This window comes from Sapajus apella, unplaced genomic scaffold (assembly GCF_009761245.1).
Source record: "Sapajus apella isolate SASKATOON/1434 unplaced genomic scaffold, GSC_monkey_1.0 scaffold34, whole genome shotgun sequence".
NCBI classification, from domain to species: domain Eukaryota; kingdom Metazoa; phylum Chordata; class Mammalia; order Primates; family Cebidae; genus Sapajus; species Sapajus apella.
In genome coordinates this window covers 1,255,688-1,281,106 of record NW_022436974.1, presented here as the reverse complement: position 1 = coordinate 1,281,106, position 25,419 = coordinate 1,255,688, and the positions used below count along the sequence as shown (strand labels likewise).

General features: G+C 36.7%; 1 protein-coding gene and 1 non-coding gene across 2 annotated transcripts in view; both read left to right on the top strand.

Annotated features, from left to right (window-relative positions):
- ARHGAP42 (Rho GTPase activating protein 42) overlaps positions 1–25,419 on the top strand; it is a 304,364-nt gene that overhangs the window by 226,224 nt on the left and 52,721 nt on the right. Inside the window, exons 6-9 of the mRNA XM_032295706.1 lie at positions 2,786–2,896; positions 16,533–16,637; positions 19,320–19,449; positions 24,916–25,016. Of these exons, the coding sequence (XP_032151597.1) occupies positions 2,786–2,896; positions 16,533–16,637; positions 19,320–19,449; positions 24,916–25,016 (447 nt within the window). The remainder of the gene's footprint in view (positions 1–2,785; positions 2,897–16,532; positions 16,638–19,319; positions 19,450–24,915; positions 25,017–25,419) is intronic.
- On the top strand, positions 17,417–17,522 carry LOC116563369. The gene has a single exon (XR_004274369.1). It is a non-coding gene; the product is annotated as a small nucleolar RNA U13 (small nucleolar RNA).

Genomic DNA, 25,419 nt, shown 5'->3' with positions numbered 1-25,419 from the left:
TTCTACATCTTGTACTGTAAAGAAATTAAAGGGTCATATCCCTTAAATGCTGTAGTACTGCATGCTCTGGATGGCATTTCATAACAGCTTTGGTTTATCAAATTTCAGTTGCCCACATTGGAGGCTATGAAAACATCTATAAGTGCTGAACAGCAAGAGTCATTTCTCTTTTATCCTTTCTTTACTTCCCATTCCTCTTTTTGGAGGGGCGTGAGTGGGATGAGATTGTGCATGGCAAACAAGTTTCTGAAGAAATAACTTAATACTTTTGTATTGGGGTCCCCAAGACCACCTCCAGCTTTGGTAATTTGCTAGGAGAACTCACAGGACTCAACATGTAGTCATATTCATGGCTATGATTTATTACAATGAAAGGAAATAAAGAAAGGGTACATGGGACAAACACCAGGTGCAACCTTCTAAGATTACTCTCCCGGTGGAGAGGCACACAGCATGCTCAATTCCCCCTTCAAGGAGCTGTGGCATGTGAAATATTGTCCAGCGAGGAAGTCCATTAGAGATTTGTTGCCTAGAAGTTTATTGGAGGCTAGCCACATAGCATCCACTGCCTGGCATGTACCCAAATTCCACACTCTCAGAGGGAAAGAAGGTATTTGCATAAACCATATTGTTTGTATGAACAGTTTAGGTGCAGTAAGCCACCTCTTTGCAGTTAGAGTGATATGAACCCTCCCTAAACTAATATTCCCAGACACCAGCCAAGGGCCAGCCTTTTATGCAGACCTTTCAAAAGAGGGCACTCAGGCCTGCTGTGCTGAATCTTTTCTGCACAGTTCTGTTGACTAGAAAAAAAAAATTTGATTCTAAAGGTCTCAATATTCTATTTTATTCCCATGTGTTAGGCAACACAATCAGTGATATTATATATATTTTCTTTTTTTAAAAAAATACAGATGGCATTTCACTGGATTGCCCAGGTTGGTCTTGAACTCCTGGGCTCAAGCAATCCTCCCTCCTCGGCCTCCCAAAGTGCTGGGCTTACAGACGTGAGCCACTGCACCCAACTGGCATTATCTTTTAAAGTAAATAAAATTTTCAAAATAACTCGTGGAATAAAATACTGCCCTAAAACTGAAAATATTCTTGCATCTGTTTCACCCAGGAGTGTGCTAAATATCGCCCTAGAGAGCCCTTTTTCCACATCTCCTTCCATCTCTCACATTCTGTGATGTTGACTTTGTGTTTTGAAACTGACCATTTGGAGTTATTTATACCACAGAAACCACAAATACTGCAAATCAGGCTTTTCTTCCCAGGGAGCCAGTTGTTAAACATTTACTAACATGTTACCATCTATCCCTCATTACTAAATTAATTAATTCTTATGTATATAGTGTGTTCCACTAAGTGATGATAAGAAGGAAAGAAATATGATTTGTGTGGAATGCTGATTTTTTTGTTTGTTTGTTTGTGTCTCTGTCTTTAATAAATGATGTCTGGGAGCTGAAAAGTTTTGGGTTCAAATCCCCCGCCTGTTGTATGCATTCTTCACATAAGTTAGCTTAAAACCTTAGAATACTCAACTTTAAACATCTCTAGTGAATGGCTGGTAAATATTGGATTAGCCATAATTACCCTAATTAAATGCATAATAAGTATATGTAATTACAGCTGATTCTTGAACAACATGGGGGGTTGGGGCACTGTGACTCCCTGCATGGTTGAAAGTACATGTATAATTTTTGACTCCTCCAAATCTTAATTACTAATAGGTTGTAACTGGAAGTCTTACCAATAAAATTTTTTAAAACGTTTTTGTTTGTAAAACTGCCATTATAAATGGCTCCAAGTTTTCTACTCCTAAATTGGTGTTGATGGATACTTAGTACTCCAGAGACCTCCTCCTTTTCATCTGCTTTTGTAACTTCCAGCTGGCAGCAAGGAAGGTAGAGGTGGGCAAGAAAAGGAAGTCATGTCTCTCTGCCAAGCCAGAGTCACTTTTGAAGAGTGCATCTGAGGTGATAGAGGGCAGAAAAGAGGGGAGAGAGAGGCATTGTCTAAAAGAAAATGAAATCAACTCAGTAATACTCTCATACTTTGTCAATAGAACCTTACTGCAAATCAGATATAGTAAATGTGCATGGCATTGACAAAGATGATTCATCAGATTATAGCCATTGAATTTTTGTCTGGTTATTTGTTTGACTCTGCTCCCAATGTTATCCAAGATCTTATCTAATGAAGTGGTCCTCCTGCTTAATGTTCTTAGATGCTTCTGCCTCCATTAAAATCCTCATTTGTTATGCAACATCCAAGATATTTTATAGTATGATGCCATCCTCACTTCTCCCTCTTGTTCTCCATGTGTTTATTCTGCAGTTAAATCTATCTCCTTTGTGCCTCTTTACTTTTTCAGGAAAATGGCCCTCGCCTTTTTAATATTTTTGATAAATCAGTCAATTGTTCATTTTAAGATTCAACTCAAATACCACCGTTTTGTCTCAGAATTTTGAATTTTATCTGTCCATGATCCCATGATTTTTCATTTACATTTATATACCTTTTGTAATAATTTTTTTTACTGTAATGGTTATTGTGTACTTTGTGTGTGTGTGTGTGCGCGCGCACGTGTGCGCATACGTGTGGTTCTCCTGTCCCCTACACTATAAGCTCTTGTGGGCAGTGACTATCATAAGTGCTGTGTCAAACTTTTTGTAGGAGTTGCTTTTTGGTAAAGATAGCAGAGCAGGAATTGAGTCCCTCTCTATGTAGAACTATCAGTAATCGCTCTCTGTGTCATTGTTTGCCCGGTCTTTCTCTTTAGGCAGATACACAAATTGATCGAGAACATCAGAACTTCTATGAAGCGTCATTAGAATATGTCTTTAAAATTCAAGAGGTTCAAGAAAAAAAGAAGTTTGAATTTGTTGAACCGGTAAGTTTTAGTTTTTTTGTAAAAGATAGTAGGCTCAAAACAATCTATGGAAAAAAAAGTACAGTGTTTCTTCTATAATGTAGATTTTTCTTGAAAATTATGATTTATAAAAATAAAAGGGGAGTAGGGAAGGGATGAATAGTTGGAACATAGAGGACTTTAAGGACAGTGAAACTCTTCTGTACAATAGAGTAGCGATAGATGAATGTGTCATTGTACATTTGTCAAAACCCATAGAATGAATAGTCCAAAAACTGAGCCCTAATGTATACTGTAGATTCAGTTAATAATAATATGTTAGCATTGGCTCATCGACTATAACAAATGTACCACAGAAATGCAAGATGCTAATAAGAGAGGAAGCTGTCGCGGGAGGGGAGTAAATGGTGGGGGACAGGTGGGCTGAGGGGGCAGAAGGGAATTTCGCTCATTCCACTCATTTTTTAGCAAACCTAAAACTGCTCTAAAAATAAAGTGTGTTAATTAAAGAAATAAAAAAAGAGGATGTACATTATCTATGCATGAATGAATACACTTCACCAGTAAAGTGACCCCTTTACCAAACCTTTAGATGGAGAGGGGAAACTGAAGGCTTTGTTCTCCCCTTTGCTTTGTGCTCCACTTCCTCACAGGGCTCGGATCTGCTTGACTTTCCTATGAAGTCATTTATTTTCCTAAGTCAGTGTAAAACATAATGGATTCCCTAATGTAAACTGCATTACAGAAAAGAACAGGTGGCTGGTCTTTATAAGCTTACTTCATTTTTTAGCATTTTTTTCAAATGATACCCTAATGTGTTACAATATTGCCTAAATAGGCATCTTGATAAAGTGGCATGTATGATGAATAAAGATTTGCTCTCCAGTCAGGTAATCTTCTGTTGTCTGAATTCTTCCATTCCCATGAGACCAGAGGATAGGGTTAAAAATGTATAAGTAATCGAATATCTAATTTAAGCCATTCTTTTCTTCCTATGTCAGTCCTTTAAAAAATCCATTTATAATAAAAAATGATATACTCTATTTCTATGTTAGTGGATATGATAAGAAGAAAGGAAAGGATTTTACATAAATCATTTTCTAATGGAAATCCACCAGCCATCCCCTAAAGATAATTGAAAACTGAAACAGAGCAGAGGCTGGGGACAGTTATCAGTCCCTACCTGGCTTCCAGGACCTCTTCCTTTAGTTGGAGCCTGCTCACTCTCTCCTGTAAACTAGGCAGTAGGCAAATTTCCAAGACCCACTTTCAACTTGATAGATTAAGAAACTGAAGACCATCACTCAGGCTCAGGGATTTAACTTTTACCTTTTATTTAGAATAACAAACTGAAGTTCAAGTTCTGTTTACCAAACAGCTAAATCCTTAAATCCCCTAGGATTATCCTCTTATGTAGTAGACCCATTAAGGATCTGATTCAACTTTATATGACCTAGAGAACCTTCTGAAGCTCATCTGGGGCTCATGGACAACTAGCCAGCCTAACATTTCCTGTTCTAAGAAGATCACCACTACTTATGGTTCCTATTCCCGTTCCTATTGACTAAGTCCCACCCCAGAATCCCACCAGGGTTTTTGAAGCCTCGCTTCTTGCTAGCAAACTTCATCCCTAGTGCCTCCTCCTTGGGATTTTTGAATTTCAGCTCTTCTTGACACCAGACCATCAGAGACCCCGTTAATTCTGACAGTTTTCCTGTATGTTTCTTCCTTGTGTCTTCCCATTTCCTTCAGACACTACGCTTGTCTGCTGTGGTGGTGTTTATTCTCCTCACACCTGGAAAAATTCTTTCACATCTGCATGCCTTTATTCCTCTTGGAAGATGATATGGGGGTCACTTGTTTCCCTAAGTCTCTTTTATAGCCCATCCTGTCTGGGAATAGTGATCTAGAACATTCTGTAAGATGACATCAGATGTATAAAGAGGAGATTGTAAAAAATGTTTGCTCACAGGTGGCAGAAGGAATGACAAGAATTTATGAATTCCTGTAAAAATATTGTAGAGAAGTAGAAGCCATCTTTCAATTGAAATGTGTTTTCTTCCCTCTACCTTATCCCAAGCTGTGATGTCCTGATAAGTCTTCTGTCATGCATGCCTTTCTTATAACACCACGGTCAAAATTGATGTTAAATTTGTCCTTCTTCCAAAATATTTTCCTGGCTGCTGTGTTTTTCCTATTAGAACGTCTGGCCAAACCAAATAGTACTGTCAGTTTTGGTCTCGTCCTCATTTCTAGCTTCAGAGTCTCATCCATAGAGTTGTACTTAATATCCATTTCAACAATGAGAATAGAAGTGGGATCAATGAAGCATTAGCATGGATGTTGATCTTTAGGTTATGCATTTACAGATTAATTTGGAGGAGAAAAGTTTTAAACCTAAGCCGCCAGGAGCTACAAACATAAAAAGCCATGAAAACACTTTAATGTCTTTGCAGTTTTTATTCTTTAGGAATCCAGTGCTTGTTTGTATTGGTGTTAGGTGTTACAGAAATCTAGTAGTCTATTCTAGTTTTAGCCCAGATTAGTTTAACAAATAAGCATTAGAGTAAAGCAAATGCCCGGGGATGGGATTTATCTCCTACAGATTGTAAGATATCAAAAAGAAAATATGAACACGGGATTGTGTTTCATGAAATAATATTCTTACCTTATAATGATATATTTGAGATTATTTTACATTTTTTAATTAATATCAAGATCCTATTGCCTGTCATAAAACTTCTATACAATATTCATGTGCTATTAAGAATAAATATTTCTACATAGTCATTCTAAAGAAAATCTAGGTCTGATACATGGACTAAAAGGGAGCATTCATGTATTATTTATAAATAAGCTACGTGTTATTGTTTCAAAAGCATGCCTGAAATCAATCTTTTTGTTTGTATTTGGTGTTTTTGAGATGGAGTCTCACCCTGTTGCCCAGGCTGGAGTGCAGTGGCATAATCTTAGCTCACTGTAACCTCCACCTGCTGGGTTCAAGCGATTCTCCAGCCTCAGCCTCCTGAGTATCTGGAATTACAAGAGTGTGCCACCACATCTGGCTAACTTTTGTATTTTTAGTAGAGAAAGGGTTTCACCATGTTGGCCATGCTGGTCTCGAACTCCTGACCTCAGGTGATCCACCTGCCTTGGCCTCCCAAAGTGCTGTGATTACAGGCATGAGCCACCACACCCAGCCTGACATCAGCTTTTTAAATTCAGTTCTCTATAAGATATATAAGTTTAATGGCCATTTTTTTTCCAGTTTATCATATTTTATATAGAAAGGGATTGTAGCTCACTGGTGATATCTAGACCCACCGTTCTGTATGGTAGTAATTACCCACATATGACTTTGAGCACTACAAATGAAACTAGTCTAGGTTAGGATGTGCTGTAAGTATAAAATCAACACCAGATTGCAGAATCTTAATATGAGAAAATGGACAATAGCCTATTAATACCTCTTTTATACTGATTACAGGTTGAAATGCTATTTCTGATATATTGTATTAAATTATTCAACTTTATTTCACTGGTTTGTTTTTTTTTTTTTTTTTTTTTTTAAGTATTTAATATATGTTTACTGGTTGGGCACGGTGACTCACCCCTGTAATCCCAGCACTTTGGGAGGACAAGGTGGGCAGATTGCTTGAGGCCAGGAGTTCAAGACCAGTCTGGCCAACATGGTGAAACCCTGTCTCTACTAAAAATACAAAAATTAGCCAAGCATGGTGATGGGCGTGTGTCATCCCAGCTACTCGGGAGGCTGAGGCACGAGAATCACTTGAATGCAGGAGGTGGAGGTTGCAGTGAGCTGAGATCACGCCACTTACACATTGGCCGGAATTTGTGGCTCATATTACGTTTCCGTTGAACATGGGCTCATCCTTTCAGATGTGCCTACATGATACGCTAATTCAGGTCTATGATGGGGGGGCAGAGATCAAGGAGGGAGAAACATCATCTTCTGACTCTTAGTTATAATATTCATCTGCTGCTCATAGCTACCCGAGGCTTACGAGAATTTTTATGGATTAGAAGAAGCAGCTTTAGAAGTACTCTGAACACAAACAGCTTAAATAAGAGTTGTGGAGGAGCCCAGGGGGTCTCAGAAGTATTTCATAGTACATAAAGGTTTGTGGCTTAGAAAACAGAATCGTTTATGGTTCATCGGCCTTATGGTTCATTCAGCTGTAAACTTATCTGTGTGTTGATTATGTCCTTTGAGCATACTTAGTTGGAGTGATGTTTTGTGAGCAACTACTATGTGCTATGTTTTTTTTCTGTGTTAGCGCAGGTAAATCCGTAACAGCATTATTATGAAGTAGTTGTTAGATGAAGAAGCTAAGTTACAGAAAGACTGTTCATTGCCTATGGCCACAAACCTAAAGTAGCAGATAGGAACCCAGAACCCAACTCTGAAGTCATGGTGTAGTACCACATACTCAGTACCTGCTTAACTGCAGAAACTAATCCTTCCTGATAATATTTGCTCTGGCCATGTAAAATGGATGATTAGAAAATTATGTTGTGTAGTTATATTAATTTCTTAAAATTAGAAGAAAATAAGAGGTTTACCTTTACTTTGGTAAGCAGAGACAGAACGTAAAATAGCTAAATGAGTTGGAGTAAGATGGAATTTGGCTCCACATCTTACAGCTGTGCAAATATGGCACATTTTACAAATTCTCTGCCTCGGGTTTTTGTCTGTTAATTGAGGACAAAAATAACGTGTAGTTCCCAGGATGACGGTGGGGATCAGCCAGCACAGGTAATGCACAGAGCTCTTGTAGCTGGCACATCCGGAGCATCAATAAGGCACCAGCCAGTGTGTACCTCACATTTACAATGCTTGCTAGATATGAAAATAACATTTATGAATCCCTTTCTTAGTTGTGACTTTAACGTCCTGTGTAGCTTTTTTAAAAACACATTTTAATTCATGAAAAACATTTATGCATCTCTTAGTTAGTTGTGGCTTTAAAGTCCTGTGTAGCTTTTCTAAAAACATTTTAATTTAGCCTTCTAAATATACAGCTAGAGTAAGTTTTGTAATAGCATTTTTATGTTACAGTATTCCTTTTAGACTCCATTTTAGTCTTTCTGTGTTAATGTTTAAAATTAATACAGAAAATGAAAATAAATCATCATATATAGACAAAAATATAGTGCTTTTGATGCTCTTCCCTGGGACTGCTAAATTCGATTTAAATTTTTTGCTGAATAAAGTTTTGCCTAATTTGCTAACATGTTTTAGCTTGTTATTATCAAGAAGTATACTATAAAATACTTTTTAGAGCCTCTAAATTTAAAAAGCTTAAATAATTTTGAGATTGAACTGCTTCTGGCTAAGTCTTTTTAAACAATCCATCAGCTAGTATGTAGATGTGCCGATCTTGAAAGTCTAACCTTTTGATGTTGTTTTTCTTTTTCAATATAATCAGTTAGCTTGAATTTAGTAAATCCAAGTGAAAAAAATAAGGCAGCATCAGTGTTTCTTGAAACTCTGTAGGACTAAAGGTTAAATGTCTACCCTGCTTAAAATCTAAGTGCAGTCAGTCATTCTTTAAAACTGAAACCACAAAGCTTTTAAATAAAAATAAAATCTGTAATTGTCCTTGGACAAATCTAAAGTTTCAGGGTACTGTTATTGAAAACTGGAAATTTGTAATAGAACTTAGTGAATAGAATTGTGTAAAAGTAAGAAAAATGTGTCCTGTGTGTTTGGTAGAAATCAATCATGTAGCTCCTGCTGGTCTTTATCACCTTGCTGGTGACAGTACCTTCTCTATTGCAGTTGGACTGTAGAGATAAGCTGGCTATTCGTAAATGGCTCTGTTCCTTCACTACGAGAGAGTGTACCTCAGGCCTCTTCATCTGAATTCCATCGTCTTGAATGCTTAGAAATCCATCTTTTCCATAATTCCAATGACTTGTTTCACTGCCAAGGCAATGGATGGCCGCGGCTTTGTTTTATTAATCAGCACGCGTATTTGTCCATTCATTCATTTGTCCTTCCGTCCTCCCATTTTCAAAGTAGCCTTTTCCAGGCCAGCATTGACTGGCCACTTTCCATCCTTGGCTCTCTTTGTCTCTTCAAGTTTCTCATTACTTATTTGATTAGATTTTTATATGCTTTCATTTTCATGCCATGAAATCCCTTGCACATCTATGCATTAGACTTAAAGCAATCTGTAGTCATCCTGAAGCTATCCTTTAAGATGTTTATCTCTTAAGTTTCCTCCAGGCAGGGAATTGCAAAGACTACAGATTTAACTCACAGGCATGACACTTTTACAGTGTGAAAATTGATGCCTTGACTTTGTCCTGCTTTTCTAATCTTCTTAGAAGTTTAGATGGCCAAATGTGAAGGATGGAACTATTCTTTATAACATTATGATTTCTTATAGTGCATTATGGTGCTTTGTGTATGGGAAGTATTTATTTTTATTTTTTAAAAACAACTTCCTTTGGGAGGCCAAGGCGGGTGGATCACGAGGTCAAGAGATCGAGACCATCCTGGTCAACATGGTGAAACCCCGTCTCTACTAAAAGTACAAAAAATTAGCTGGGCATGGTGGCACGTGCCTGTAATCCCAGCTACTCAGGAGGCTGAGGCAGGAGAATTGCCTAAACCCAGGAGGCGGAGGTTGCGGTGAGCCGAGATCGCGCCATTGCACTCCAGCCTGGGTAACATGAGTGAAACTCCGTCTCAAATAAATAAATAAATAAATAAATAAATAAATAAATAAAAAAACAACTTCAGGCCAGGCATTGTTGCTAACACCTGTAATCCCAGCACGTTGTGAGGCCTAGGCTGAAGGATCATTTGAACCCAGGAGTTCGAAACCAGTCTTGGCCACATGGCAAAACCCTATCTCTACAAAAATTAGTTGGGCATGGTGGCGTGTGCCTGTAGTCTTAGCTACTTGGGGACTGAAGTGGGAGGATCACTTGAACCTGGGAGGTAGAGGCTGCAGTGAGCTCTAATCATGCCACTATACTCCAGCCTGTGTGAAAGTGTGACACCTTGTCTCAAAAAAGAAAAAAAAAAACTTCATAAAGATGTAATTCACATACCACACAGGTAACTCACTTAAACTATACAATTAAATGGAATTTTAATATATGCACAAATATGTGCAACAATCACCACAAAAAATAGAGTATTTTCATCACCTTAAAAATAAACATCATACCCTTTAGCTATTATTCCCAGTATACTGTACCGTAACCCCTAATGGTGAAAAACCACTAATTATTTTCTGTCTCTATAAATTTACCTACTCTGGGCATTTCGTACAAGTGAAATTGTATATTACAGGGCCTTTGTGATTGGCTTCTTTTACTTATCACGAGGTTTTCAGGGTTCATCCATGTTAAAGCATGCATCAGTACTTCATTTCCCTTTAGGGCCAAATAATATTTTACTGTATGGATAGACCACATTTTGCTTATCCAACCAATATTAGTTGATTGATACCTTTTGACTGTTATGAATAATGTTATAAACCAGTGGTCCCCAACATTTTTGGGACCAAAGACCAGTTTTGTGGAAGACAATTTTTCCATGAAAGAATTGAGGGGGGGTTGTGGCGGTTTCAGGATGAAACTGCTCCACCTCAGATCATCAGGCATTAGTTCGATTCTCGTAAGGAGCACACCACCTAGATTCCCTCAGATGTGCAGTTCACAACAGGCCTCGAGCACCTATGAGAATCTAATGCCAGCACCGATTTGACAGGAGGCAGTGCTTACCCACAGCTCACCTCCTGCCATTCCTAACTGGCCACAAACAAACTCTGCTGGTCTGCAGCCCAGGGATTGGGGACCCCTGTTGTAAACATTCATGTACAAATTTTTGTCTGGTTACATGTTTTTGTCTCTCTTGAAGTAGAATTACTGAGTCATATGATAATTATATGTTTAACCATGTGAGGGACCACCAAAATAACTGCGCCCTTTTACATTCCCACCAGTGATGTATGAGTGATACAGTTTCTCCACGTCCTCACAAACACTTGCCATTATCTCACTCTTTGGGTCTAGCTATCTTTGAACTTAGATTTCACTGTGTGTGGTTTTGATTTCTCTGATGACTATTAAGTCAAGAATCTTTCAATTGCTTTTTGACCATTCATATATTTTCTTTCAAGAAATGTCTATTCCGTTTCTTTGCCTATTTTTAAACTAGGTTAGTTGTCTTTTTACTATTGAACTGTAAGAGTTGTTTATATATTCTAGATACAAGCCCCTTGTCTGATAAATGATTTTTGTAAGTATATTCTCCCATTCTGTGACTTGTCTTTCAGTTTTCATGACGGTGTACATTGAAGCATGATTTTTAAATTTTGATGAAGTTTCTCTATTTTGTTGCTGTTTATGCTTTTGGTGTCATAGCTAAGAATCCATTGCCAAACACGTCATAGAGGTTTTTTCCTATCTTTTTTCTAAGTGATTCATAGCTTAAGTCTTAAGTTGAGATCTTTGATCCGTTTTCAGGTAATTTTTGTCTATGACATAAGGTGGGGGGTGGGAGGGTTCAACTTCATTCCTTTGCGTTTGGCTATATAGTTGTCACTACAAATATGAAGAATCATTTGTTGAAAAGGCTATTCATCCTCCCTTGTGTGGACCTACTACTCTTTTGAAAGTCAGTTGATGATAGAATGTGTGTGTATGATAGACTGTCATTTCTACTACACTGATTTATACATCTGCCTGACTGGCTGGGATATGAAGAAGAGACTATGGTTTCAGTTTTCTCTTATGCCATTATCACACTGTGTTGATTATTGCTGTCTTGTGTTAAGTTTTGAAGTGTTGTTTTTGTTCTTTTTTTTTTGAGACAGAGTTTCGCTCTTGTTACCCAGGCTGGAGTGCAATGGCGCGATCTCGGCTCACCGCAACCTCCGCCTCCTGGGTTCAGGCAATTCTCCTGCCTCAACCTCCTGAGTGGCTGGGATTACAGGCATGCGCCACCATGCGCAGCTAATGTTTTGTATTTTTAGTAGAGATGGGGTTTCACCATGTTGACCAGGATGGTCTCGATCTCTTGACCTCGTGATCCACCCACCTCGGCCTCCCAAAGTGCTGGGATTACAGGCGTGAGCCACCGCGCCCGGCCCTGTTTTTGTTATTTTAAGGTTTTTAAATTTTTTTTTTAATGGAGTTTCTTGCAGTTCCCTATGAAATTTTATAATCAGCTTGTCAATTACGACAACAAAGTCAGCTGAAATTCTGACAGAGATTGTGTTGAATCTCTATGTCAATTTGGGAAATATTACCTTCTTAACAATGTTAAGTTTTCCAGTTTTTGAACATGAGTTATTTTCTACTTACTTTGACTTTCCTTAATTTCTTTTTATGGTTTTCAGAATACAGTGTTTAAAAGGTAAAAGATTTGTGCGATCTGAAGAGAAACCAGAGTGTGAGAATACAATGTTTATACATCTTTTGTTAAATCCATTTTCCTAAGTAGTTTTTTTTTTTGAAGCTGTTGTAAATGGCATTGTTTTCTTAACTTCATTTTCATATTGCTCATTGCAAGTATGTAGAAATACAACTGATTTTTTATTGTCTTTGTACCCTGTAACTTTATTAAACTTGTTTATTAGTTTTAATAGCTTTGCTGTAGATTTTTTGGGATTTTATATATACGAGATCATGGCATCTGCAAACAGAAATACTTTTTCATTTTCCTTTCTCATCTGGACACTTTTCATTTCTTTTTCTTAATCTTTTTGACTAGAAGCTGGAGTACAATATTAGAAGTGTCAAGAGTGGGCATCGTTATCTTGTTCCTGATTTTATGTGGGGGAGGAACACATTCACTCTTTTATCGCTAAATATAACATTAACTGTGGGAAGGGAGTGTTCAGTATTTTAATCATTGATGAAGTTCTTAGGAGAAAAAGATTTGTGTTTACAGTTCTTAGTGGTCAAAGATGGTTACTGAATTATATTTGACAACTAACCTTATTTTGTTGATAAAACTGGTGGGCGGGCTCTGTAGAAATTGATTGTAAGGATTCCATTAAACTGAAGAACAAATTTGGAGCGTGATTGGCAGTGCTGCTCTAGGAAGATGGGATGTCTCTATCACTTTGGGAATTTTTTAATAAGCTAAAGAAAATAGGTAGTTGTGATAATTGATTATTGTCAGTGAGAAAAGAGGGCAAGCATGTAGGAGTGAATCACATCCTTGTAAAAGCATTTACATTTCAATTCTTCTCAGTTTGAGCAACAGTTATTTGAAATTACTGTCTCTACCACTTAGAGGTTCTTCATCTCATCAACCCCTTTTCTTAGCTCTTACTTATATCTGCCATTTACATCATCAGTGATAACTTAAGGCTTGACACTTTCGGAAGTTCCACATCCATACTGCATTTAGTTAATTGGTTATTAATGGGCTGGGAAATTATGAATATTTGCTCCTTTTCTGGCTTGTAATGGGTTATTTTAAGAGACTTTAAGGATGGTATCAATTTTTCCAATTGGTTGGGTTATTGAAGTGACAAGTAATTTGGTTCTATGCCCTTGGGAATAATAAATTCCTGTGTGAGATTTTCCCAATGATAAAAGAAACTTTCTTAATATTCAAAGCAAGTCTGTCTATTTAGGAGTTTGCAGTTGTTATTATGGTTACTGTTACTATTTTAAAGGTCAGATTTACATTAGGGCAAACTGAAACCATAGTCTTTTCCTCACATCCCAGCCATTCAGGCAGATTCACCAAAGAAAATGGTATGTGGAAAGTGCAATTCTTAAAGCTTTTCAGGCTATCTTGTTAAGTTCCTTTGGTTTCACATCTTGGAATTTAGTAGAGGATGAAATGAACAAGTATGTATTTAAACCTATAAACATTTAACTTTGCTGCCATCTAGAGGCAGGTATTTTATAATGCGATCTTTAATAAACTCCCAAATGCTGCTTCCAAAGATGTGGAACAAAAAGGAAAAGGTGGATGGTTTTTTTGTATATAATTCTTATGTGCCTTCCGTAGCATTGCATATTTCCTAGGGGGTGCTCAGCATGCATTATGAGATTAAAAGATATTTGTCTGCTACTAAGTGAATCTGAATTCTGCTAGAAGCTGCCAATGGATTACCTCTTGACTGAAGTTGGCTGCATATAAAATGCTGAGGATATAGAATAATCTGAATAAAATACAGGTACCAGGATCTTATTTTTTAAAACATGATTAAGAATTTAAAAGCAGAGTTTAGTGGGAAATATTGGTTTACCAAAATCTGTGTCAAAATACCTCCATAAGAGTTTTAGTTACAACAGCTCATATGTGGTTCAGTGAATCTGCAAGCACGAAAGTGGTCCTTCAGGTGAGGGAGTGTCTCACAGGTAGTTCCATGGAGAGCATCTAGCATCTTCTCCAGATGTCTAATCTTTTGAAATAGAATACAAGTTGACATCCCTTATCCAAAGTGCTTAGGACTAGAAGTGTTTCAGATTTTTTCATAGTTTGGGATATTTTCATATACATAATGAGATATCTTGGGAACTGGGCTTAAGTCTAAACATGAAAGTCATTATGTTTCCTATACACCTCAAACATACAGCCTGAAGATTATTTTATTTTATAAAATACTCTTAATAATTTTATACATGAAGCACAGTTCGTATATATTGAACCACCAGAAAGCAAAAATATCAGGTGTGGAAATTCTCACTTGTGGCATCATGGCAGTGCTCTAAAATTTTTGGATTTTGGACTGTTTTGGATTTCATGTTTTCAAATTTGGAATACTCGACCTGTATCATAACTTTAGGGCTGGAGCATCAAGCCATGGCATAGCAATTTGAATGTATTGGAAACTTCTGTGGCCTAAGAGTTATAATTGACCATTTCTTAGAATTTTTAGCAGTGTTCTAGGTATGGTTCTGTATGGTTTACTTCATGCTTCTGAAAACATCAGTGTACTTTGTCTTTTTTCCATGTTCTAGAAACCAAGAATATTAGAAAAGATGAATCTCAGGAAATTAGTTGTTTTATGGAAAGATTTATCACAGATATTCTTAAAGTCTTCTTTAGAAGTTTAATTAACTTTTATACTGATGATAATTTTAAAGTGTTATCTGCTTTGTATAGCATCCAGTTCATAATGAGACATTTTAATTGTGAACTAATTATAAATTGTAAAACATGAACCACTACTTCCTTAGCAGCTTCATAAACCGTTACTTGATTGTTCAGAAGACTAGTGTTTATATATATATATAATATTTTATTTTTTCTGTGAAAAGCTCTATATATGCAAACCTTTATTAAAAGAATTTTTGATCCAATTTAAGCTGCAGTTCTGTTTATGTCATATTATATGCATTCAGGCAGACTATATATTTTACAGGATAATTTGACAAATACAGCATTATTTATTTTAAGATAATCTATTGAAAAATTAGGTTTGATAATAAGGTTAGCTGATGTAAAACTGACAGTGTAAAATAATTGTAAAAGGGAAAATGCTACATTTTGATACAGTATCAGTACTGTTCGAACAAGAGAAGAAAAGTTCTTAGAATATAACAAAAATGGCTTGAAAACATTTTCTGAAATGAACATGACTGTGTATGATTTGTTTGTAGTGAGAAAAGCATGAGATCATTGTTTTCAGATAGAACCAGTGTTTATCTGTTGGCAGTCATAGCACATGTAACCAGTTGATGCGTAGCTGAATCCTCCCTGCCTACCCAGGCAGAGGAGATGGCTGGATGTTATTTACATTAGAAAATGGTTTCAAATTGTGTTTCTTCCTTGATTTAAAATAGTAAAGTACAGATATGTTATGAGTGACTTTTCAAACATGTTTTCTAACTTTATTGCAGGAAGAGGTTGTCGGAAAGATTAGTTTAGTGGACGAGTCTGTGAATTAAAATCCCTGTGAATGAAATGAAAATGCTTACATAAATTTTTTTTCAATGTAATGTTCCATATAACCTGTGTCCTGTAATTCCATGGAAAGCCTGTCTTAATTTATGGATAAAAACATAAATGCACATATGAATTTGAGATTAGGTTAGGAGCATATAAATTATGACTTTGTAAAGATTTTACTTTCTCTGAAATGAAAGACCTGTGTTATCTATCTAGTTCAATCCTTTTGCTCATCACTTCCCTCTGTTTTGAGTTCTTCCTACTCCTTTGCTAAAATGTTGGCTATTCAATACTCAAATCAGTACTGCCACCTTGTGATACTTTTTCTTAATTTCATCTGGCCAAATTCTTATTCCCTCCCTTGGGTACTTCTTATCTGTGACTTACTGATTTGGTCTTCCTTACATTCGCACACCTTTTATCCCCTTGTTTTGATTAGAAGCTCTTCCAGGGTGGGATCTATGCTATTACACTTTAGTCCTTATCTTAGTGGTCTATTCTGGATATTTCTTCAATGCATTTGAATAGCAGAATAATTAACATGACTGATGTCCATGATCAGCCTCAAAAATTAAATTCCTGTCTACCAAAAAGGAAATGAAAATCCTTTTGTGGTTTCTGTTTTATCATCATAAATCTATTGCCTGCCTTGCCAACGCCATTGAAAATGTATTAGTTTGAGGAATTAGAATGAAATATACTTTAATGACCATTAAAACACATTTTCATGGTTTCTTTATCTCTTTATCTTTGCAGCTTTTGTCATTTCTTCAGGGTTTATTTACTTTTTACCACGAGGGATATGAACTTGCCCAGGAATTTGCACCATATAAGCAACAGCTGCAGTTCAACTTGCAGAATGTAAGAGTATACCTGTTCTTACTGTCTCTCAGCAAATCTGATGTTACAGGGCAACTAAGTTATAACCAAGTCAAATCTTGGTATCTTTCAAATACTTGCCTACGTGCAGTAAAACCTCAAGAACTGGGAAAACACCTTTATAAATGTATTACAATTGTTTTCTAGCTACTAGTAGGAAATACACCCCACAAAACCCTAATCTTATGTTACAAAAATTTATACTAGCAAATTTTATAAAAATAAATGCTACCCAGCTGCAGACACCTGAAAGTTTTTTGCCTTCATTCAGTGTTCTTGCTAATTTACTGGGTGATGCAGGATGAATAAGTTTGGAGAGCCAAATTGCGGTATGGTGGCTATAGTTAATAATACTCTGTTGAATACTTGAGATGTGTTAAGAATTTAGGACTTAAATATTCTCAGCATACACAGATGGTAACTATGTGGTGATTGATAACTTGATTGTGGTAATTTCATAATGTATACACTTATTAAAACATCACATTATACATGTTAAATATACAATTTTTATTTGTCAGTTATACCTCAAGAAAACTAGAAAAGAAAATACTGGAAATAAGAAAATAAGACCTTAGAGAAGTCTTATTTTTAAGAACAAAATTTCTATATTTGTGAAATGAAGGATTGTACTTGATATCAAATGTTCCATCTTTCTTTGAAATTGCATATAAAATATATGCTGTTTATTATTTTCAAATAACAGGTTTAAATGTGGTTTTGAGGCATTCAGAATAATTGCTTTAAAACATAAGCAAGAGATCTTTTTGTAGTTCGTGGGCATGATGATCGGGTGTCCATGTGCACGTGTGAGATGTGCAACCTTCTGTACCTTCTAAAAATCTCAGCACGTTACCTGACTTGAAAAAAAAGAGAGAAAAAGAAAATATTTTATAAAGTGAGAATTATTTCCAAATAAGCCATCTATTTCTATCAGAATTTATTTTGTGAAGTTGTCTGATCAATCCTTTTAGTCTCTAATTTTATAGTTATACAAATTCTGATGCTCAAATGCAGAGCAACACTTGCGTTGAAGTGAAAACACACCCAAAATTTTAGCCCACCCATTTCACATTATCAAACCTGGCAAATGACGATGTTCTAATTGTTGAGGTTTTACTATAACTGAAACCGTGACTGCCAACCACTATATAGCTAAAATAACTTGGAAAACCTTCACTTAATTTTCTATAAAGTGTGGTTTTCTGCTTATCTGGTTCTTGCCATTGTGGAAATGTCCAGTAAATAAAAATACAGTTAGAATGTCCCATACGAAATAGTTAAGGGGATTTATTAATTTGTGTTTTGAGTTTCAGTTTTTATTTAACTTGCAGAACCAATTTCATCTTTAATTCATTCCATTGTTTTTCAATATGGAATGTATTTAGACATTTTCAGCCACTATTAAAAGGGAAAATTATAAAAGCTGAAATACTTTTATCATTTACTTCCACGTTAAATAAAATTACATTAAGATTCTTAGGATTCAGGAACAGAAGAGAGGTAAGGAATTAGGGGAAAATATCAGACCCTTATAATTGAAAGACAAAAATAGTGAAAGTGACAAGAAAATTTTCCTAAGTTGGAGATTTTTTTTTTTTTAAATGGGGCACAAACTCTTACTTAGAGTCAGGTGGTAGTGATTATTATATCTTCAGAAGTATATTTTTGAGGTAATGCAAAAGAGGTATCCAATGAAAAAAGCCTGATTCTTTCTATAGCATAAATAAACTTAATATAAAGTGAGTAATCTATTTCTTGCAACAGAAGAAGTTAGAACTTGGAAATCTATTGATTTATATGAGTTATTTTAACACTCACTTCTTAATACCAGTGCCAGAAAACCAAGCTACATGTTGTTTCTTCAAAAATAGCCTTTGGTACAGTGGTGACAAACTTTTTTTCTTCACATGTTCAATGTCACATATATAAAAAGTATATGAACTTACTATGTTTTTTCCCTTGAAAGAAGCTAAGTCCCTGTGTATCTGTTTCTTAACCTTAAGTATTTAGCGAATTCAAATTTTATGTAGTGCATCGTATTTTATTTTAATTGCCCTAGTTTACCTCCTAAGTAATAGTGTTAGAATGTGAAAATAGAAAGTCACACACACACACAGAAAGACAGAGAGAGAGAGAGAAAGAGACAGAGAGATTCAAAAAGAAACACGCAGAAGGTTGTTCAGAGAAGCTTTTACGAAATCAGTTCCATATCAGACCTTGGACCCAACACCAGAAAGTCACAGATGTGATGAATAGTGCCAAAAGAATCAAGGTCATCATTGTACAATTTGAGGTTTTGAAACATTATTCTGGGCTGATCAGGTGGCTCATACCTGTAATCCCAGCATTTTGGGAGACAAACAAATTGCTTGAGCCCAGGAATTTGAAACCAGCCTGGGAAACATAGTGAGACCCCCATCTCTACAAAAAATTAGCCGGGTGCGGTGGTGTGTACCTGTAGTCAGCTGTGCTTGTGGGGGCTGAGGCAGGAAGATCACTTGAGCCCAGGAGGTAAAGGCTGCAGTGAGTCATGATAGTGCCTGAGTGACAGAGTGATACCCTGTCTCAAAAATAAATAAAAACAAAACAAAACATCAGTCTGGGTGTTCCTGAATCCTGGTAGAATACAATGACTGAAATTATTGTTTCTGTTGACTTAAGACAAGGAATAATTTTGAAAGTACTCGACAAGAGGTAGAGCGGTTGATGCAAAGGATGAAATCTGCCAACCAGGACTACAGACCACCCAGCCAGTGGACGATGGAAGGCTATCTGTATGTCCAGGAAAAACGTGAGTCACAAAGACGTAACTTCACTTCTCTTAGACTTAGCATTCTATTAATATTTCCATGAGATGTGACTTGGTTAGTAGTGTTTCCTTCAAGTAGGAAGACTGAAATTTCTTATAGGTTCGTATCTACTTTCCCACTACCACCACCAAAGTGAGGATGTTTTTCTACATTTTGTCATCAGGATGTCTAAGTTGGCATATTGTTGAACTTGGAACTTGGAGTCTTCGCTGACAATACCATATAACATGAGTTCAGTTTTAGCATTTAGTTGTGATACTTAATCTCCACTTAAAGTTTCATGGAAAATTGCAAACCAAAGCCTTTATTGGGATGAATCATCCTAGTGATTGTGATAATAGTTTTACCCTGTGGCAACATTATTTTATTTAATTCTGCGCCTTGTCTGTTTACAGGCGTAAAATTGGAAATCATGCTAACGTCAGATTGGCTCTCTTTAGTTCCTGAGGTTTGGCAATAAGTACCGAAGCCTATAGAGCACTGTTGTAATTGCCTCACGTGAAGGCCATTTTTCTCACAAAAATAATAAAAAGCCATTCAGACTTGTATAACTGGACTTCTTTGTGCATGCTGCTTGTCGTTAAGCGGAACTAGTTGGGCTATTTTGACTACATTAACTCTTTCAAACCAGATATGCCCTGAGGCATCATTCTTCTGCTGTTTTTGGTGAAGAAACAGTTTTGTGTGTTTCCAGTCCATTGTGGACCAATGTGAAAGGCTTTTGATATACTGTATGTGCAACATGGTGACTAAAATGCCAGCACATTTTATATTTGACATGCCCAAGTGATGCTCATTTGTTGGGTAGCAGGACACATGCAAATTTAATTTGCTCCAGCAGACTCTGCAAACGTTTATTACCATGTGGACTTGATGGCAGAGGAATACTGGCTCAGGAAATCTGGGTTTTAGGATTTTTCCCTCATAACTATCTACCTTGGCCAGCCTACTGTCTTCATATCTAAAAATGATAAAACAAGTGATCTGCCTAGGTGCTATATAATTAGCACATAATAAGGAGCTTTCACCCACCCCTGCTGCCCCCGCCCAGCCCCCCCCCCCAAACTGGCCACAGTTCATGAAAAATTACCAATCCCTTCGCTCATCAATAGGAAATATAGTTTTCATTTAGAACTCGAAGGAAATTTTTATTTTATTTTTTATTGTTATGTCTTTTACTTGAGCCTGGAAAGGACTCTAAGGAAAGTTTTGAATTTTGATTGTAAATGATTTCATAAGGTTTTGAGAGCCTCCATGTAACAGTACTTTGAGAGGAGCTCACATTTTATACCAAAAAAGGATTTGGCCAACTGGCAGAATCTGATGCCACTGAGGGCAGTAAACATGCAAGTCGTAGAGGAGGTGCCATCCTTGGATTTTTTATTTATTGTCATCTGATTATGTTTTATTTCTTGAATACTTTTCTAGGTGTTACACACTTGCTGAAGTCTTTATGGGCACACAATATGTTATTCTAAACACAAAAGCTTTAGGTTAGGTTGCAGTATTATTTTGTACATCATCTTCGAACATATTATTCAGTCCTACTATTCTCAAGCTGTTGGACATTTGGGTCAGCCTATAAGCATAATTTATATATTCAGTAATTTGGGTGCTACATGGATGGACTAAGCAGAGTGTTTTATGCACTTACCTGATGTTGGTATCTTTTGTTGTAAGATGCCTAACTTCTCTGGGTCATTCTGGACTGATGATAAAGCCCTTTGTGGTACTGATCTCTCCTCTGAGTTGTTTTTTTTCTTTTAAATCTCTCTTAATGGTACCACCCACTGTCCTAGGCTACAGGAATCCAGGCAATCCATTCTTAGCCCAGTGTCTCTCTGTAGCCTTGGGACAAATCCGTCTATTCTGTCTTCTTAATATCCTTTGATTCCATACCTTCTCTCCATCTCCACTGCCTCAGCCCAAGCGAGACCTTTGCAGTGACCTCCTAACTTCTCCCCCTCTACCTCCAGGCTTGCCCATCATCTAATCCATCTTCTACAGTGCTTCCAGCAGTTCCTTCTAAAATGCTTCTTTGGTTATGCCCCTGTTGTCATGGCCCTTTAGCAGTGTCTGAGTTGGAGAGTCTCACAGTTACATTCTCCTTCTTATTCACTTCTCTTTGTTGATATTTATTTCCTCCCCCAAGACAATTTCTATCTTGATTTGATGTGTATCTCCCTGCATTATTTTTACTGCTTTATTTGGGCTAATTGGCATAAATTAATTGCACCTGTTTAAAACATGCAGTTTGATGAATTTTGCCATATGCATGCACCTGTGAAGCCATCACCATACTACAACATAATGAACATATTCATCACCTTCAGAAGTTCTCTCTTGCCCCATTATGATCTCTTCCTCCCATCTTTTCCCACCTATCATCTTCCCCATTCCCTTTTCCAAGGGATATAAAGAAAAAAGAAATATATTTGTATGCTTTTGGGATTATTTTTATATGAGGAGCAAATATGCAAAGCCCCTTCTAACTTGGGATCTTTGAAAGCATTTACAATAAAAACAATCTAACCAGTTTACCAAGATGCACAGATTATGTACTTGCTATCGCTAGGTGGATAAGTTCTGTGGGGGACAAAAATGAGATAATTATTTGGCTTCAAGGTTTATATTCTGTAGTTGAAAGCATAAGACGCACTTAAACAATTAGCGGCCAGTGATCAATAGTAGGTATCAAAGCCATAAATTGAGCGATAAATGGAGATGGATGTGATGGGGTAGGCTTAGCTCATTGTTTGGATGCAGAGCTCCACTTTATCTGAATCTGTGATGTTTATGTTATCCACCTGGAGGCATGCATTAAATCACATTCTGCTAGACTTCACTGTAACTGAAAGAGCACGAGTTCCAGAGTCAGACAGGGCTGTATTGGGATTCCATACCTGTGCTGACCTGTGACTTGTGCCAATAGTTTTCTGAGCTCAGTCTCTCTTCATTTATAAAAGAGAGAGATTTAAACCCATGTCATAATGATATTGCAAGAATTAGAGATATCATATGTAAAATGTCTCTATTCTCAGTAATATCAAAAATAATAATACTGTACTTACTATGGGCTCTTATTATTCTTTGCAATTTATCTCATTTAATTCATAAAACAACTTGAGCATATTATTTCTTTAAAAAGAATAACTTTTTTCCCATGCCCTATTGATGAAAGTATTGTCATCTGTAGGTCACAGGCCCAGTTTTGTTAAAATTCTCTTTATAATGTCTGTTATAATAGGCTCTCAGATAAAATATGGGCACTTAGTAGGTATCAAATGAATGTTAATTTCCCTTCCACACTGCAGATATTCATCTCAGCCCCTTAAGTGATTGCTGGGTAAGACAATTAAACATCTTTTATTTTGCAATTTTAGAGCTGTAATCAATTTTTATTTTCCCAGACACTTTTGGGGATTTTGGAATTGCTGTCTAAAACATCTGCCCTGGCCTAGTGCTAGTCAACTTTAAGGAAAGCATCATGTGTTTGCAGCAAACTCCAGGATTAAATGTAGGAGGTTCTGAACTTAAGATGGAGGCGGGAAAAAGGGTCTTTGGTTTAAAATGTCATCAGAGCATTGTAGCAGCTTTATTTTAAAATTATAGTTAATATTGCTTCATAAATTGCTACCTGCGTAATGAAGTCACTACATACGAAAATGTCTATCCAGTCACTTTCCACTAATTAGCTCTAAGCCTTTAAGTCTTTTACATCACATATAACAGAATTATCAATAAGTATTATTAGGTGTTATAGTGTGAAATGGTCCCCAGATGGAATTGAATATAATCTTTTGTGATTACGAAGTATATGGCTGCACCCTGTAATTTTAAAATCTGGAGTGGCTTAAGTATTAAACTTGATACCAAGGGCATTATTAGGAAAGAAAAAAAAAATTAAATGGCTCATGAAACACTTTTCTCAAGAGGTACTTTTTTATATTTCAATTTCTTTCTTTTAAACATGGTTCTGAAATGAAGCCAGCAATAACATGTGCATAGTAGCTGCTAGAAAAATTCAGGTGTTAAGCAAGATGGGTCCCTGGATGGAGATGCTATTAATATATAGAAAATAGGCACCATTTTCAATCCACCCAGCCCACTGTGGTGTTTGGGTGCAGGATACTTAGCTTTCCTGTGGGAAAACTGAAGGTCTTCCACCTTGGCCTTGGAAACATTGCACTAATGCTGCAGTCTACTCTCTGACAAATTCGTTAAGGAGAATACTGGACAATAACATGGGTGCTATGGAAAAGGGTTACATGATATTTTGGGGTGAAAAGAAAGTGAACATTACACATACAAGTTTCTTCTAATAGAGGTAGTGGAAATTATTTACATTTTAAAGAGCAATTTGAATTTGCTTTTTCCAGATTAGGAGTAAGAGGAAATAACTATAAGGTCAGTAAAGTCTTAGAACAAGATATATGATTCATTCCTTTATTCATTATTCATTTGATGATATTGACTGACAACTATATGTCTGGCTGTGTTGTAAGGACTAAGAATTCATATTCTAGTCCGCGGAACATCACATGTTTCTGCTCACATAGATTCTTAAAATCTTGTGGCAGAAAGACACAATAAATGGGCTCAGTTTAAAAAAAATCATATTTCAGAATTTCAGACAGTGATAACCGCTAAGAAGAAATGAAAGCAAGGAAGAGCGATAAGTATCAAGGTGAGGGTGTTTAGATATCAGATATCTCTCCAGGAAAGGTCATATTATGTAAGTGACATTTAGGAAAAGGCTGGAAGGGAGGTAACAGTGCAAGTCATGCAGTTATCTAATGGAAATGTAGCCCAGGCCTGGGAAACAGCAACTGCAAATGCCCTAGGGTAGGAATGCCTTCATTGTGTTCAGAGACCAGCAAGGGGGCCAGTGTAGCTGGAGGGAGTGCCCAAGGCTGAAAGCAGTGGGAAAGCATGGGAGGCCACTTACTTGGAACCTTGTGGATAATAGGTTCTTTGTTTTTTATCTGGAGTAAGATAGGAAGGCACTACAGGGTTCCAAACAAAAGAGTGAATGACCTGGCTAAATTTTTAACAGAATATTTCTGACAGCTTTGAGATTAAAGAATACAGGTAGAAGTAAGGAGACCATTTTTAACGGTTCGGACTCATATTCCTCATTCTTGCTGACTCTATGGGATACAAGTATACCACTTTTACAGATGGGATAACTGAAGTTCATATCTAAAGTAACCCACAAGTTTTACAAAGTAGATGTCAGAACTGCAAGGAAAGCCACGTTGTCTGATTCTAAAACACTCCACACTATGGCACTGTCCCTCTGTTCTTTCTCATGCACAGTAAATATTACAGACTAGCATGGTATATGGAGATACTCAATTGTGTATCATAGCACTGGAGAATGTGCAAATGTGGATACAAATCATTTATTAACAAAATCTGAAATATTTTTTCTTTCTTTACATTAGGACCACTTGGTTTTACATGGATTAAACATTATTGTACATATGATAAGGGAAGTAAAACATTTACAATGAGTGTTTCAGAAATGAAATCCAGTGGGAAAATGGTGAGTTAGTTTTGGTTTTTGTTTGTTTTTTAAACTGTTTGTTTTTTAAGTAATGGAATTTTTAAAAATCATGTTTGTTTCTCTAATTAACGTATACACATTTACAAAAAAAAAAAAATAGTCAAATATTTTCTCTTATTTTTATGACCTGAATGACTTGAAAAGAGTAGCCAGGGCTTTCCTTTAACTTGGCCATGACATATTTATGAGCAGCTGAGTTAAATATAGGGATCCTTCAGTAGATTACAGAGGTGTCATGTCACATTTCCGGCAGCAGTTATTTGTCTATGCTGTGGGTTGGCTAGCAGCCCAGGAAGGGACTGTCCATGGCTGGAGCAGGCTCAGAGATTCTGTATCTTTCCCCTGGGTGGCCTCTGGGGGAGGCTACATTTGTCCCTGCGTG